General features: G+C 40.3%; 1 protein-coding gene across 2 annotated transcripts in view; it reads left to right on the top strand.

Annotated features, from left to right (window-relative positions):
* PTPRR (protein tyrosine phosphatase receptor type R) overlaps positions 1 to 17,537 on the top strand; it is a 136,067-nt gene that overhangs the window by 80,435 nt on the left and 38,095 nt on the right. For both annotated transcript variants that reach the window (XM_085044903.1, XM_085044909.1), the window contains one exon: positions 2,065 to 2,327. In XM_085044903.1, coding sequence (XP_084901029.1) covers positions 2,065 to 2,327 — 263 coding nt within the window. The remainder of the gene's footprint in view (positions 1 to 2,064; positions 2,328 to 17,537) is intronic.

Here is a 17,537-nt window from a genome sequence, read left to right as displayed (position 1 = left end):
CTCACAATGAATCTTATGGCGTATCACTAAAATGTCAGTTTTTTTCATTTTGCGGTACATCATATCTGTTTCCATCCATACTGACAGGTGCGTTTAAACTGATTTGAAATACAAATACAACTAAGTTGTTTCCTTTGCAGAGCTTGATGATTGGGTTAGTCACTATATTTTTGGCGATTTCTGGTTTTTTGCCTTTGCCTAGAATTCATTAAAAATGTTATAGCCCTGCAACACTTTCTGAGGAAAAGTGTGTTAGCACTTAGATCAAATGTGGTTTGTTAGATTTTTTTCAATTTCTGCTAGGGTCAACCAATCTTTTTGTCCTAGGGTCTCATAATGGATTATTAACTAGGATATGAAATAATACTTGTCCATGTTTTGGAATTCAAAACCATAATTCCTTGCGTCCCCAAGGAATCAAATTATGTCAAAACATATTAGTGACAAGAAGGTATGGTGAGCATTGTCATGGCCATGAATATCTGAGCTGTTTATCTGGTGGTCATCAGAAGCAAATTAGATAAAAGCAGTTGCTGGAGGAAAAGACAGCTAAAAGATTTCAAGTCCCTGTTTTATCTTTACTGGTACCAGTGCCCTTGCTTCACAGTAAGGCTGTTTTTTTTCTGCAAAATTATAGCAAAGAGATCTTATCCATGCAATTCTAAACCCTTCTGAATGAACAGATGGTTTACGTAGCTAAGTCTTGTTTAATGGGTGTATTACTAATGACATTAGGTCAGTTCCCAGCTAAACCTCTAATGCTAATCCTTGAACAAACAAACCCATCAGATATATCCAGTCATCACTGGAAAGCTATGGAGTGATAGATCTTTATGTAGTCCTAGTGGGACAACAGCTGTCAAAGAGCTTGTGACTTGCAGAGAAAAAATGTTCTGGTCTAGGTTTGGTCTTATTCAAGGATCCAAATCAAATGCTCTACAGGAGCAGATAGAGCAAAGTGGAAAGTACAAGGGTATCTGCAGACACTTGCAAAAAACTAAGTGTCTTCCTCTACATGCAACATTTACATGCAACCTCTACATGCAACATTTACAATTCTCATAAATTTCATAGGTTGTAAGGCATGTTTTGGAAATGGAACAGCTATGGCTCAGAGATTGGTTTTTGCGTTGCCCTCCAAAGAAACAATATGTGTTAAATAGCTGTCACATAGGTACCTCTGGAGTGACATTACTGACCACAAGCTACCTGCTAGCCCTCACCAAGCTAGGGTTCATCAATATCAGTGTGGAGTTTGATAGAAGAAGATCAGTACAACTTCTGCTTTTGTTGCACATATCTGATGTTCACATTCATAAGCAGTAGGTGGACAGATAATCCTGGTATGACCATGTGCACAGAAGTCAATTTATTGGTGCTTGTAAAGCACACTTTTCTGAAGAGCTGGTTAAATAACTTCATATGCCACTCATCACTTCAACTTTATTCCGGACTAGGTAATGTTTCTCTGAGGATATTGGGGCATATTCTTACCTGGAGGAGTATTTCAGAGTAATAGCACTCTACTATTACCAGAGTGATCTAGTAAAGTTACTCTGTTCAACCATCAGCTCCATGCCAGATGAGTAAAGGCTTTTAAGAACATCTGCTCTAAAACAAATTGAGGCTGCCATAATTAGAGACTTGTACCTGGCTAAGTCATGAACATCTATTTTATTTTGTGCCATGGTCTCTCTTGTGTTAGAATGCTTAAAATTTCTTCTACAATTACTCTATTTATCGGTATTTCCTTCTTCAATATGTCTTCTGTAACTGATTTCCATTCTGTTATTTGCTCTTTTAATAGCACTACTGCAGGTATTACAGATAAGTACTGACTCACAGTGAGAACTGTTAAAATCCCCACTGTCCACGTGTACACTCTGCAGCTTATGTAATGGAAATATTTATCTTGTTGTGGGAAATGCTGTGTAACACAACTTGTGACTGACTTACCTTCTAGGAATGAAAGCCACGTGTAGCAATCTTATCCAGCATTTGCGATACCTTCCTTTCCTTGTTTACCAGGCAATTGAGATTGGGCTGCCCTCTTTATTTCTGTAGGTTCTGTACAGATTAAAGGAGAAGATCCAGTTGTCACTAAGACAAGAAAAGGAAAAGAAGCAAGAGATCCACCTCTCACCCCTTCCCCTGCAGACATCTCAGACTGAGTATAAGACCACCAACAGCATGGTCCAGCCTCAACACGCTCCAAAGGTTGTCAATGTTGTAGTGGACCCTCAAGGCCAATGTGTTCCTGAGCTCAAACCTCCCCTGTGTGCCAGTCCATCTCCTTTCAGAATGAAACCTGTGGGGCTCCAGGAAAGGTAGGAGGGTGCCTGGATTTATTCTACTTTTTTGTACTTATGCTTCATGACTTCATATGTTTCTCTTCTGTCAGCGAATCGGAGGCTTTGCCATATGGATGTCTGAGAAATGGGATTTCAGTGTGTTAACATCTATCTCATGTGTATTCTCTCCTTTTCTTTCCTTGACATATGACCACAGGTTCAAGTCATATGAAAAGTTCCAGGTTTGGGCTGAGATTAACTGCATTAGTGGCATTCTTTTTGCTGATTATATTCTTCCCCTTTCCAACAATTACTCCAAAGAAATAATTTTTCATTTTTCATTGATTTTTGCCTCTTTTGGTCCTGGAGATCCTGGCAGAGAGCTCAAGGGCTGGGTATGTATTGTCAGCAAAGGTCATCCTCATTCTCAGGGAGTCCCTCGCACCTGGAAAACTCAGAAAGAAGAAATATTTACACTGAGTGCATTTAGCAATCTCATACAGTGTTTGCATTATCACCTTTAGATAAATCTTCTTAAATGCAGCCTTCCATGATACAGTCCAGTCCTTCAGGATACAGTCCAGGCTTTACAAAAACGAAGAAGTGATGAGTAATAAAAACAACTCTTGTGTACAGTTCCTAAGAAATACTTGGGCAGCAAACCTTGCCACTCATTGTACCTTTCAAAAACTGGGCCAGTGCTCTTTTTATACTGCTAGCTATTCTTCCCACAGAAGAATGCACACTGACATCTGTCTCTCCTCTGTTAGAAACCTGTATAATTTCTTGTCTGATGGCTTCAGGCCACTTTCATAAAGCATCAGTGCTCTGAATAGCTCACACAGCATGCAGCTGTGCAACTGAACTCTCCTGCCCCGGCACAGACGATAAATGAAAGAACAGACGCCATGCGGAGACCACGTAGAGCCTCATCTGGGAGGGCTCTCAGCTGAGCTGTGACCCTGATTCAACTTGAACCATGGGATTTCAATGACAGAGATTTTATCAATGGCTTTATAACAGACAGAACTCGGGGAGGGGGATTGATTCTTCTGTGAGCAAAAATGCTGAAAGGCAGAGCTATTATAAAATATGTAGTGCTATCACTGCAGGAAAAAAAAAAGGGAGGATGCAAGTAAATACATTTTGATAGTTTCTCTAATTCCATAGGACCCTAAAAATAAAGCCCACAAGCATGGGAAACACATACCTACTTTATAATACTTAGTATCTAACATAGCATATGCAATAGTTAAGAGGGATTGAGGGAAATGAATTTGTAGAGGGATTTTTTACTTAAGGGGAAGAATCTTTTTTTTGCATAAGGAGAAGAAACTTTTCAATTTCTCAAAGAAAGAAAGTAAAAACAATTTATTTGGGATATTCATTTCCACCACCACAGACAGGAACTCTGCATTTAATTCTCCTAAACCTGATTTCATCCTTTGGAAGGACAAAGTTCTGAGTCAGGTAAGACAAATGGAGAGCTGAGATGCAAAGAGAAAACTAAACCTGATGTTTCATCAAATAAACCAGACATTTCATGTTATTACAAAGGAAAAAGAAGTTGAAGTAATTGAGCACTTCATTTTCTACTGTAAAAGAGCACTAATAGGCCATTGTGAAAAAGTGAAAGGCAGTGTGATAACATCCCATTGTACAGTTCTTTTTGTCATGTTTAACACAGACTCTATCAGCCCAAGTCCACTTCTAAGAAATGGTGGTTTAAGTTTATTTCAAGCTCAGTGTACAAAGGTCTGGGGATGTGAGGGAGAGAACTTTAGAGAATGGTTTATCTTCCATTCCTCTGACATAAGCAGCTATTATTATGTATGTTTCTTTTTTATTAACTATAACCTGTACTATGAACAAATTTGTATACATTCTGACGCTCAGCAGCATAGGAAGCAAAAAGTAATCATGCACTGACACATTCTGCCTCAGATGTTATCTACTAACTAGGTAAGTGGTCAGTTTAAAACTCCTCTCCACATTTCTGCCCCAAAAAAACCATTGCACTAGGCAGGCTTGGGCCATCCTCATCACATATGGGAGCAGTGGACCTTACAGCATGGATCTGCACACTGCAAGCAGCAGCAAGCCATGCTCAAAACAGTCTACTGTCAGCTCTTCTGTTAGTATGGAGTGGGATCAGGTCTGGAGGTCCTCTCCTGCTCATAGCACAGCTTAATTCTGTGCTACCCTGATTTTGGTGTCTGCCAAACTGTCTTGGTAGGCTAGAGTGAATATGGGGGATCCTTGAAAACTTAGCATGGAGATTCCTTTGGTCACATAGCTTGACAGTGGTTCCTGAGCAGTATTTTCTAACTATCCAAACTACCCTCTGATTTGCTTCCTTTAGAGTGATCCACAGTCATGAAATGCCTAGTATGATCCAGAACAAATTGCCCCTGGTTTGGACCATGCTTCATTGATTTCTCTTTGAGCAGATAGTGAGCGATACTTAGCCATCTGGGTGGGAAGTTTGTGACAATCTCTCTGAAGGATGGGACAGAAAAGTTGGATAATGAAACCTGATCGAGTTGAAGATGTTCCTGCTCATTGCAGGGGGGGTTGACTTGATGACCTTAAAAGATTCCTTCCAACCCAAACTATGATTCTATGATCTAAATGCAAAAATATAGTGGAACTGAGTTTTCACTAAGCACCACATCGGCCTCTTGCTCTGTGAACCTTTCCATTTTTAATTGGAATAGCATTGGCCAGTAAAGAAGTAAGCAAATTGTTAATGGACAACTGTGCATGGATAAAAATATTTCTGGGAGTTAGTCCAGCTTCTTAAAACGTATTGTGCTTCTGAATACTAGAGCCAAGTCCATGAACATATTTTTCTGTGTATGTGGAAAGGTTCTCACTCCGCTATTTCTGTAAAACACAGCATCCCGGCAGATTATTTGCACTATCAAACGTGTGGAATGCCGCAGATTATTTTTATGCCACACACGCACACGCGGCAGTGCCCGGTGCCTTGCTGGATGCGGCTGTGAAACAGAGAGTGCGGGGAGGGTGACACCTAGAGCCGGCGGGAAGCGCTGTTACCCTTTGGATGTCGCTCTCGGAGGAGGGAAGGGGCTCACGTAGTTAGGATGTGAACTGGCCCGTGGCCGCAGGCGGCGATTCTGCTCCCATGCTCACTGCTCTCATCAGACTACGCCTGGAGTACTGCGTTCAGCTCCAGTGCCCCCAGCATGAGAAGCATGTGAAACTGTTAGAGCAAGGAAGGCCATGAAAATGATCAGATCGCTGGAACACCTCTCCCATGAAGATGGGCTGAGTTTGGGTTGTTCAGCCTGGAGAACAGAAGGTTCTGGGGAGACCTTATTGCAGCCTTTTGGTACTTAAGGGGTCCTATAAGAAAGATGGGGACAAACTTTTTAGCAAGGTATGTTGCTGTAGGACATGGGGTAATGGCTTCAAACCGAAGGAGGCTAGATTTAGATTAGATGTAAGGAAGAAGCTGTTTACAATGAGGAGGATAAAACACTGGAATAGGTTGCCCAGAGAGGTGGCAGATGCCCCATCTCTGGAAACATTTGAGGCCAGGTTGGACAGGGCTCTGATCAACCTGTTCCGACTGAAGCTGTCCCTATCCTTGGCAAGTGAGTGGGACTAGATGACTTTTAAGGGTCTTTTCCAATGCAAGCTGTTCTCTGTTGTATGATTTTCCTAGTTGCTGATTAGAGATGTGTGCCCACGTGCAGCATGTGGTTTGGAAAGGGATGGAACAGTGGTGGCCAAGAGTGGAGGGGGGACTGAAGGTGTTGGAGGTGAGAGGGCTGTCAGAACAAAGAGGCACTGACCCCTTTCTATTACAATTGCTGAGGCAGGCAAGTGAAGGGCTGTTTCTTCACAGCCTCCTGGCATCCTCTGGATCATTCAGTATGAATGCTTTGAAGTTGCTCTCTTTTGCTGATTGCACAACTGCTGCTCCTTTAAAGCAAAGACCTTCTCCAATGGCAGGCCACACTGTTCTGTTACTGATGAAAGAAGCAGGAGAGCTACTGTTCTGTGAGTGTCTTCGGTGATGAACTGTCACAATATCATAGTGCCAACACCTGAATTTTGGATGTAAACAATCATTTTCTCTTCCATGAGCACACTCATGAATATTGCATCAGTGTTTGCTTTTCTACTTAGGCTTGTATAGGTTTATATGAATAATATATACTTTTACCTTCAGCAGAGTAAGGCTTCCTTTTATTCCGTTTGTTGGCCCAAAATTCATATTGATATGAATGGTCCCTGCCAAAAGCAGAATCTGGTGAAGTGGAATGTGGTATTTTAAATTTCATTCTGACATATCAAGCATTGAAAATTCTTACTACAAGCAGTGAGTTTTTAAATCACAAGCATGGTAGATATAAATATAAATGTTACTACACCAGCACAGCATTACAACTGGATTTACATTTCCTGTGGCCACGGCTGCTGTGAGTTTTAGTTCCAGTGTTATTTGTGACTAAGACAACTGCATTTCAACTAACTAGGGCACAATATGATGTTTTGTTGGAATTAGTTACTATGCACAGATACATGGAAGGAAAGGAAATGTGGAAAATGTCTACTGTCTGTTGAAAACCACAAACAGTGCTTTGGAAAGTTTTCTCAAGTGTTTGTATTCCATTCTAGCCACAAAGACCTAAAACTGTGGCTATTATGTTTTCATAATCAGAAGGAAAAATCACAGCACTGTGTTTTGTTAGTCTGTTACATATTCATCAGAAAATTATTCTATCTAAAAGGAAGAGCTCCTCATGTTCCCATATCAGGGTGCCAGGGGTATACAGGACTCTTATTTGGAACACATAGTATTTTACATGTGCCTTGTGCTGATTTTTTTACTTTGCAAATAAACACAAGAGAGTAAAAATGATAATAGAAATAGATAATAGAAAAAAGTTTGGCAAATAGAGAAAAAAGCTGGAAGGTAAGGGAAATAATAAAATATTTTTAAATGTGAAATAAAATAATTCTGCAATGGTACAGAAGCACAGCTGTGATATAGGAAAGTAGAAGATATTCTGTGAAATGGAAGAGCCAGCAAAAGTAATACTGGAGGGGAGAGGCTGCTCATGGACATCATTGAACAGAATGTGCAATCAAGTCTGTAACTTCTATATAAAATCAGTAGCCATTGGAATAGAGAACAGTATGGAGACAATCACCTAAATCAACCAAAATTGTAGCTCCCTATAAATGTAATGCTTGAGGGAAATTTGTTTGAACTCTGTGAGAACTGTCCATGATGTTACTTTTCCCCACAAAGCAGAGCAATACTATAAAAATCCTATGCCACGGTTAATACACTGTACCCAGTGGGATTTCTCTTACCATCCTGAAGATGCCTGTAAATTGGCAGCAGAATTCTTTCTCCAGTTCTAAGAATTATTCAGTAGACATGCAGTGAGTACAGCTCCCTGTAAGTATAATGAAATAAAAGTTAAAATAACATGCGTTGTAATGCTAAATGCTCATCTCTCTCCACTTCCTTATAACATGAGAAAGAGAGATGTTCTACATGAGAAAGAGAGATGTTCTAGTGGAAAAAAAGGCAATATATTTTTCCATAATCTAAAAAAAAATCTGAAAACTCATAGAAGTCTGTGGAACTCAGTGTCAAAAGACAAAGTTGTAAACAGAACTGCATTAGCAAAAGGTGCACACACAAATAATGAGAGCAATTACTGTTCTCTGTCTGACTTCAGCATCCTTCCTCAGAAACTTGTATTTTACACCTTTACAAAGAAAATCTTGTATAATTTGGGCTTCGAGTTTGGAGGTGGAAAAAAACTGCTCTTAATATTGAAAACTATTCTCTTTTATTAGTCTTTCTGCATAGACAAACAAATTATTAAGCTATAGTTTCAGCCTCTTAGGCAATTTCTGTGTACTGTCAATTGCCATCTGGATGACAAATACTGTGGATGACAAATACCACAAAAACTAACTCTAATACCTGTTTTCCTCATTTTAGAAAGGCAGTATTCATTAAAATGAATCATTATCTTAGCAATACTGTATACTGAATAAAACCTCATAAGAAACATTGGAGCCAGGGTAAAAAACCTGATGTGCTCTTTTCTTCATTAATATAACCTCAGCTGCACCTCAGGGTATCACTGTTCAACCACATTTCCAATAGATGAGAAAAATTTCCAGCAATTCTCTCTGTCTCTGTTCTGATTTTTAGATCACAGTGCACAGTTGCTGCAAATACAATTATGGTGTTGCTGATCCATTATCATTATACAAAACCATCCACTGTGAGTAATAATTTCAAGTAATGCTTGGAGGGTAGCACCTTGCAGTTGGGCTACTGTAAACATGCCAGGTTTTGTAGTTTATTGCACAAACATAGGAGTTTAATATATTTATAGGAAGGGGCCTTGAATTTCCTGACTAAAATATACTAGCTTTGCAAAGATTTGGAGGATAAATTTTCCCTATTGTGTGGTGCTGATTACGCTTTCTGTATTCTCAATTTACATCCTAGGGATTGTTTTTAGGAAAATCTCAGTGTAATTGTTTGAAGCAAAGCTATGTGCCAACACAAAAGTACAAGCTGGGGAACAGTTTTATGGTGATATCCTATCAGAAGGAATTTGCAAAGCGTCAGGGACCAGTAAGCTGAGTTTGAGGTGGGAGGCAGGAATTTTTGTGCTCTGATTTGTCTCTTCTACCAGTTCATTAGAGCACTTTGGGCATGGCACATAAACCCTCCTCCAGCCACATTCATAACCACTGGATTGAGGATGACTGGGTGTTGAGTCCGTCTGAAGAGATGTAGTGAAGATGAGAACCTCAACCATAGCTTCAGTAAAAGTCCTACTTGCTACTATTTGTTCACATCGTTTGAGAAGAGTAAGAGAATACAATTACAACCTCCCCCCCTACTTTCTGAAGGACCTAAAAATACATTGCTCTCATTTGGCAGCTATATTCCATCCTGGTCTGTAAGATCATAGAATCATAAAATGGTTTGGGTTGGAAGGGACCTTGAAGATACAGTTCCAGCCCCACTGACAAGGGCAGGGACACTTTCCACTTGGTCAGGTTGCTCAAAGCCCCATCCAACCTGACCCTGAACACCTCCAGGGGTGGGACATCCACTTATAAATTCAATACACCCAGAAACACTTATAGCACTAAGGCTGCATAGCAGAGATTGGTTTATGCTCATACTTCTAAGCTCTCTTTGCCTCCAAAAAGGCATGGGCTGGATGCAGACTGCCTCCTGGGAATGGTTTGTGCATGTGCTCATTCCCAAACCGTAGATTGCTTTGGAGTGCTCTTGTTGTGAAAGGCTAAAAAAAAAAAACCAGGGCTGCAAGGATTGATATGTAGCACTGTCATTCAGTGCCTGGGATTGTTTTCCTGGCACTGTGATTTTTTTTCAAGATGTAGCTTGCACATGAAGAAGTGCACAGCAGGTGTAGCAGACAATCTGAGGGGGGCAGTCCTGGTTGTAGGCAGCTGCTTATGGCCTTTTAGTGATTCTCTTTTCAGTGCAGGGTCTCCCTGAAGCCCTGTATGGTGGCTTCCCTCCTCCTCAGGCCATCTCAAATAGCTGGAAAGCCACACTATTACTGATGGCACCTGCACTCTGGATGAAGAGAAAAGGCAAGGGCTGTAAACCTGGGCTAAAGGTGGGAGAAACTACTCCAGGTAATGGGGGTAGATGAGATGGGATTCAGCTTCTAGGGTCTCCTGCTCAGTGCCTGAGAGGTCTGTGATGGCATGTGGATTCATCACTAGAGAGAGAATAATGCTGTGCCTCCAACTTGCATTTGTGAAACATTTCTGTGAGTGCACAGTCACTCTAAAAACTTTCTGCAAGTGCCAGATCTTTGAGTTGCATGAATGTCTGTTCTGTCCAACCCATTACAGACGTCTTTGCTTATCTACAGTGTAGGAAGAGGGCAGGATTGTAAATTGTCCCCTTTCTCTGGAGAGGAAGTGAACTCAGGCACCAGCCTAACAAAGACCCTTTAAAACCGATATTTTAACTGTTTGACTCCTGGCTGGTTGAGAAGCTGTTTTGGTTGTGGTTAGAGCTCTTTGAAGCAAGACTCTGTGGGAGCTGCAATCTAAACAAATAGATGTAAATAACTGTGTACCATTGCCCAAACTTACACCCACAGTCCATTTCCCAGTGTCTCTGGCACATCTTAAAATCACTTCAGATTAATGTGGGTAGATGGTAGGTTTCCACTCCTATTTCCATTTCTGCTTTGAGTTGTCCCACATCCCTTTTTTCTTCCCTTGCAGAGAACTAAAAGCTCTCCAAAGACTTTCACTTTTGGGAGTGGATAATTTAGGCAAATTAGCCTACCCTTGTTTAGAGAAATTATTCTGATGCAGCTTCATGGCCCTCTGCTCTCATGTACAGGAGAATGCTCTATTTAGCATATGCAGTCTATGCCTGCCCTTGGTTTTGCCTTTACTCTGGGGTTTAGTCAGGAATTTTATAATAATTTTATTGTATTCCCAGGTCTCTTATCTGGAGTTTATTCTTGTTACTCCAGTTGCTACTGGTTTTAGCTTGTACACAGGAAACCACAGTGCCAATCAGTGTCGTTCCCAAGGTGACAGGAAACCCTATTTGGTCGGATGTTGATTGTGCTTGTCTTTACGGCTCCACCCATCACATTTTCTTCCTTTTTGGCTTAAGTTAAGACAAATTAATCAGTGGCTGCCATCTGGTAGACAGTTTTGGTGGGTTTGCAGTGATTTGTCCAGCTGATCTTTTGAAAAGTCACACAAGGGAAAGTATCCACATTAATATTTAAGTGTTTCTTGAGCCTGAGATTTACAGGGACCATTTTTGCCCTGAGCACACGAGTAATTTGAGTTGTGTGAGTAATCCCCTTGTCTTTTTCAGCAGCAAGTTTGGGTCTTAAAGTGCTGTTTGGGGATCAGAGGGTTAAACTCTGATGCAGCTTTCCAGTGACTGATTTCCTCAGCTCCTCTCTGCCTCTAATTTGTTTCTGTGCTTGACCATCCAGGCATGGTTTCTGTGACTGCTTCACCAGCCGTCCTAATGTGCAGGCAGAGGGAGACATCTGGGAAAGTGAGGAGATGCACATTAGCTGGACTTGAATGCTCTGAGCATCTTGTCTCAGCCCTTAGCAGGATGTGTCCATCTGTGACATTTGCAACCTAATAATAGATCACCTTTTCACAATGGTAGGTTGGAAATGCTGTGCTAAGGGACAAAGGCACCAGGTTCTTTATGATTGGTTTGTAAGCAGAAAGTATCTCGTGAACCCTTGACTAGTACCCACAAGTAATGCTTTCAGCAAAACAGTGTAGAGGGAAGCATCCATATCAGATATATAGGGTTTTGATATTTAGAAGGAAGGTTGATTTTTCATGACTGGGGATTTTATAGAAAAGTTTTCTTGAGTGTCCCCATTAATGTCTGAAAAAGGCCAATGCTTCAAGTTAAAACAAAAATATTCGCCTTTCCTCTTGTTTTGGAATGAATGTATCTCTGTTCATGACATTTCTTTTATGGGGCAGCCTAAAGCTGAACTTAGCCCTGTTCCTCTTAATTTAAAATGTTAGGAACAGACACAGAAAAGAGTTAGAGAAAGAAAAGAAAAACATCAACGTGCCTCCAAAACTGCAATGTAAGATACCCAAGTATTTCTTTGAATTGCAAGAAGCCATGTACTGGGCAGTGCTTACATCCAGCTTATATTGTAGCCGTCAGCTAATAGTCCAGGCCATGAATCTCTTCTTTGAATGCAATCATAATTAATTTTATTTCTATGCAGTGCTAGGGGAACTCTTAAAAATTATGAGAGTTGACTAATTATACTGCTTCTTTTTTGAAAAATCTAGTTCTGGATATTCAGGAGATATCTCTTACATAGTCAGAGCTAGTATATGCAGAAAGCTTAACATAGTTAGCTAGCAGAAATGTCTCCTGTTTGCAAACACACTTTTGCTCAAATACTGCATGTAAATCTGTGGGCCAGAGTATTTCTCAGCTCTTGCTGGAAATTCTCTTTATCATTCTCTCAGTACCTAAGAGCCTTGGTCGCAGATCAGGGTCCCTCTGTGCAAGACTCCATATGTACGCAAGAATGAAATGTTCCTCTATCCAAAAGTCTTACATTCTAAACATCAGACAAGGTAGTAAATGCACACAGACAATCAGACATGCCTCAGGAAATGGTGAAGCAATAGCATCATGGCAGAGATGAGGATGCCCAAAGTACACCATTAGAATGGCTCAGCCAAAGAAATACTGCCCACAGGCAGAGCTGATTCCATGTGACACTGACATTTCAGCCAGGCTCTTGCTAGAGTTATTTGTCTGCTTTGATACCATCACATCCAAGCTGATGCACCCATTTGGTTAGACTTTGAACCTTAGCTGAGTTTCCAAGACATTTCAGGAACTATTTTTATGATTTTCATCCTAAGACAAGTGAGACATTAATTGGTTAAGGGATCCAATATGGTATTGCAAATCAGTGTCTATCTTCATGAAATACCTCGGTTTTGAACTCTCCATTTATTTCTGTAACCAGGGGAGTCTATAAGAAGCTACAAAAGCACTATTCCTTTCTGGGACAGGGACTTCCCTTATGTTCTCTATCAAAGAATATACTTTGATGCTTAACAAACAGAGTTTATTGTTATTAATTTATGGTATCTATAATTATCCCTGTTATGTTAATACTGTGATTTGATAACAGGAGCAAAACAGAACACAGCAACTTCAAATGACCGCTCAAATATGCGATAGGCATCAGAAGGGGAAGTAGTGTATATAATTCCCACACAGAAAAATGTCAGTAAGTACAATGTTTCTCTAGGGAACTCAGTCCCAATGCTTCAGGACGACCAATGGCAGCTCCCTGGAAAACTGCTGCCAGCAAGAGATGGAGCTGGGGCTGGGCAGGAGGCAGCTGAGTTTGCCTCTCTGCCAGGGCTGACTCTTCTGCTTCCCACCATCCCCTGACAGCCGTATCTCCTGTTTTTGAGATGTCTCAAATCCTTCCTGAGTAATAAAAAATTCCACTGGGAGACTGCCGCATAGTCCAGAGGCTTTAGTTCCTTTCCCTGGATTTGATAGTGAATCTAAAACCACAGTATTAAACGAAAACAATCAGAATGGCAAAAAAGTACACAACAGTTAAAAAATGCAATTTGCGTGGGCTTGTTTCACTTGTTTGGCCTCAGTGGATTTATAGACATATCTGGAAAGAGAGTTTGGCCCACAGAGCACAATACTGAATAGGTTTGCAAAAGAAGGCAGCATTATGAAAAGCAGAAAGCTGTTATTTTAATTAATCCTCAAGTCAATCCTCTGGCTACAGAAAGTACATTTGCAATTTACTGATAAGATTATAACAATATCAATGTTTTCTGCTTCGTCACAAGGATTTTCACAAATGTAGATGATTTAAATACCCACTAAGTCCCCATGTATAGTGCTCACTATTGCCTGGCTCCCAGCTACAGAGCTCATCATCCTGGGTCAGTGCAGAAGTCATAAGGTGGGTTAAGAAAGCTGTCTGAAGAAAAAAGAAGAGAAACACCGGGCACAAAGATAGGGAAGCACCCTTTGGTCCAGGGCATTCCTAAACTACAGATTGCCAGAAGAACATACTAAAATTAATAACAGTACTAATTAAGTAATCAGTAATTCCTGCTTGCTTTGCTCTTGTGTTCTTTCCCTAAACCTCCTCTTGCTATTGAAAACAGGATACCGGTCAACACTCGGCATTACAGAGTACACCAAATTTATGTTGATATTTCTGCCTTCAGTGTATGTTAACCTGACCCATATTACATCATTAGCCATATGAAGCCCTGTGTGCTGAAAGCATTTGGGCTGAGATAGATGGGGTGGAGGTCAGGTTGGGAGTGAGTTTGGTTTAACTTTCAGTTATTACTTCTTTCTCTTCATTTCGTAATGCAATGTGCATTTAGAGGAGCACTGTTTTTGTCAGAATCCTCACTTTTCCCTCCCTTATTCAAATTTGCAGGAGCAAATTTAAATCAAGCTGTTTAAGTTTCTTAATGCCATGAATCCTTTGCTAATAGAGGACTATGAATCTGAAGCAATTGTCATTATTTCCCTCTGAAATTTTTAATCTGTACTGACTCATTGATGGTGTATATGAGAAAGAGTAGATCAGAAAGCCTTTGCACTGGCCTTCATCTCTGGGCACAGATGCATTTCCTTTTTCTAGAGCCCTGCCTATGCAGCCCCATATAGGACTGTCTCTGATTAAGGCAGGTAGTCCATGGCCATGGACTCCAATGGATCTGCTGACCTCTGTGGAAAAGAGCTCCAGATCACTTACCTGTCTGTTCCTCATCAGCTGTTCAGCCCTTAATGGGACTGCACAGCTTGGCAATATCTCTTTTAAATGTCTACCTAACCTCTGAAGTGCAAGATAAAGTACACCTTGGCATGCAGACATTTGCAGCTGTCTTAAAAGCATTTAAACATTGCTCTGTTTCAAATTGTAAGCCTAAGTGGATTTTCGAAACTTTATTTTCAAAGGGAATGCAGGCACTCTTCACATTAATATACTTGTTTGAGCAAGCCTTCCCATAGAAAGCAAGGCTGGAAAGCCAGACTATGAAAGTGGATCAAGAAAAAAAAAGCTGGAAAGGGAGAAAATTTATATATGTAGCTTAGGTGTCAGGTCTGGAGACTTTAAAAGCAGCTAAGAGGCAGAGCTAAATGCACATGTATGGGCCGTGTCTCTAAATCCCATAAATTCGTTGTACAGTTTAGGCACAGAAGTCACCATGGGAATGGAACTGTGTTCCAAAATGTATGTGCTACAAGGATTTGGGGTCTGTACAGGCATCCTTAGATGTTTTTCCTCTGTGTGACAGAGCAGAGGTGTTCTGCCGGCTCCCTTTGCGAACGTCCATAGGTGGCGCAGCTCTCTTGAGCAACGCTGTGGGTCTGGAGGGTTTGCATTCTTCAGAAACTGCTGCTGTTCAGTAATTTCTTCAAAGTGCACTAACAATTCATTTGACTGCTTAGAAATCTTCCGTGTGACACTTGCAGTAGTTAAAGATAATGAAGACCAAGTAAAATAAACAAGGAATATGCTTTTTTATTATCTTAAGGTTGACAGGGTGTAGTAAACGCCTCTTTTCCCAGATGTTCCTTCCTGTCTTTCCCAAATGGCAAACTCACCAGGAAAGAACTCATTGTACTGATTAGTCTTCAAGTCACAATAAAAAATAATTTTCTCTTACTGATACTGTCTGAAGATACTGCCCATTTACATGAAGAATATTCCTGCCCATTTCTTTTTCCAGGTCAGCTGGTTTTGGTTAAAGCCTCAAAAGAATATTGAAGGACATAAATGTGCAACTAGATTATATATTTGCTTGTTTGGATTTAAGGGTTGTAGATTGAATTAAAGGAGCAGCAGTTGCAGGATGGAAGTAGAATTTGTGCCTAAGAGATTAATTATTGTGGAATACATGAAGCTAAATTGACTTACCTTAGGCTCCTCTTGCAAAAAAAAAATTTAAAAACAACCAAAAAAAATTTTTTCACCTAAAAGATGAAAAATCTAAAATTTGTTATTCATTTATTTAATTATAGACCAACTAAATAGCAGAAAATGTCAGTTAAGTAGTCATAAAAAAATACGTCCTCGAAGCTATAGCTGTAGTGTTGCACCTCTCCATCCTCCCTGATTAGGTCAATTTTCCTAGACAGGCTGTTCTCTGTATAATGCAGGCAAGCACCCTCTGGGCATGATGTAGTGCTCAGTGAAGGAGTGAGCCTTGCATGTTCTGGAAAAAGTAATCTGGCTTTGCACCTGGGTAAGAGATCTAAATTGGCAATGGTGGTACATAGCTACAGCTGCTCCAAGGTGTCACAGAGGTACTTATGAATTGGAAACACAGAAGGGAAACTCATGCAAGTATGATAAAAATATTTTGCAAATTGCTGGTTTTCTTAATTCTCAAGCAAAACATACAGCAGACAGAATATGGGGGGAGGTGGTTTCAACCGTTTTTGTTGGCTTACCTTAAATAAACACATTATTTGAGATCCTGAGCATTTATTTAATATGTACAGCCCTAGCGATCAATTATTATTACTCTCCATTCTCTTTTCCTTTTTCCTATTCTTTTAACTCCTTTTGCTTATATTCATTGTAGCTTGGTTTAAATCAGCATGTGCATTAATCAGAGAGAGAACAGGTCATCCAGTAAGTTTGTGCAATGAAGCCTCCACTATGAAATGGAGCAATGCTTCAATGCAAGCAGATAATATTAATAAACAAGACTGCAAGACTGCATTCAATTAAAGCTCTACCATCTAAAGAAAATTTATCACAAATTGGTAAACATTTGTTCAGCTCTTGGAATAAACAGCTCAAATAAGCACAACAAATTAGCATCTTATTTTATTTTTACTTCTGAACATTTAACTCAATTCTCAGTCATTCTGCAGACACATATATGTGACTATGAATCAGAAACAGAGCTTTATGTTGCCATTCAAATTTTATTGAAGAGATAAGTTTGCGTGACAAAATGCAATTTGATTGTAGAAATAATCTGCAGGAAAAGATGGGAGGCTGTTTAAGCTTTGCATTTTTGAACAGTCAGTTCCCGTAGCTGAGCAGTGTTGCCTTATCGAGGGCAGAACAGGAGTGAATTGGCAGAACATTAGAAAGCCTGATTAAAAGAGGGAAAGTTGAAACTACACTCCTGTCAGCTGTTTTCCTCTACAGGATATTGAGCCATTCCTGTCCTAACCAGATACTGATTGCTTAAAACTTAATCCAGAAGTACTTGTCAAAACCGTTTCCTCAGCTCATTTTGACCTGCTGAGCTGTGAGTAGATCCTGAGAATTGTTTGCAATTTAACACTAGATGTATTGGCCTGCACTCACTCATGGATATGGGAACAAGATCAGACCCTCTGGAGAGAACATGAAGTGCCTCCAGTTTTCAAAAATCTATTTAAACTTCATAGCTGAAGTTCTAGATCAGTTTCTGTGGACTCAGAGAGAGATGGAATATGCTGCCAGGTGCTGTCAGGAGATGTCTTGTAGCTGAGAAGCCACGGAGGATTGGAAGTCTTGCCTCACAGCAGTCATATGTCCCTCTTCTCCTTTCAGTAGGTGCACAGCTTACTGTCATCATTTCCAGACTCCTTCCTCAGAGACAGAAAGCACCAGTGTTTTGAGCGACAAATAAATAGAGAAAAATAAA

The sequence above is a fragment of the Lichenostomus cassidix genome, chromosome 1Aa (genome assembly GCF_008360975.1).
Source record: "Lichenostomus cassidix isolate B80296 chromosome 1Aa, HeHo_3.0, whole genome shotgun sequence".
Lineage (NCBI taxonomy): Eukaryota > Metazoa > Chordata > Aves > Passeriformes > Meliphagidae > Lichenostomus > Lichenostomus cassidix.
Note: the sequence above shows the minus strand (reverse complement) of the source record. Positions and strands in the feature narration are given on the sequence as shown.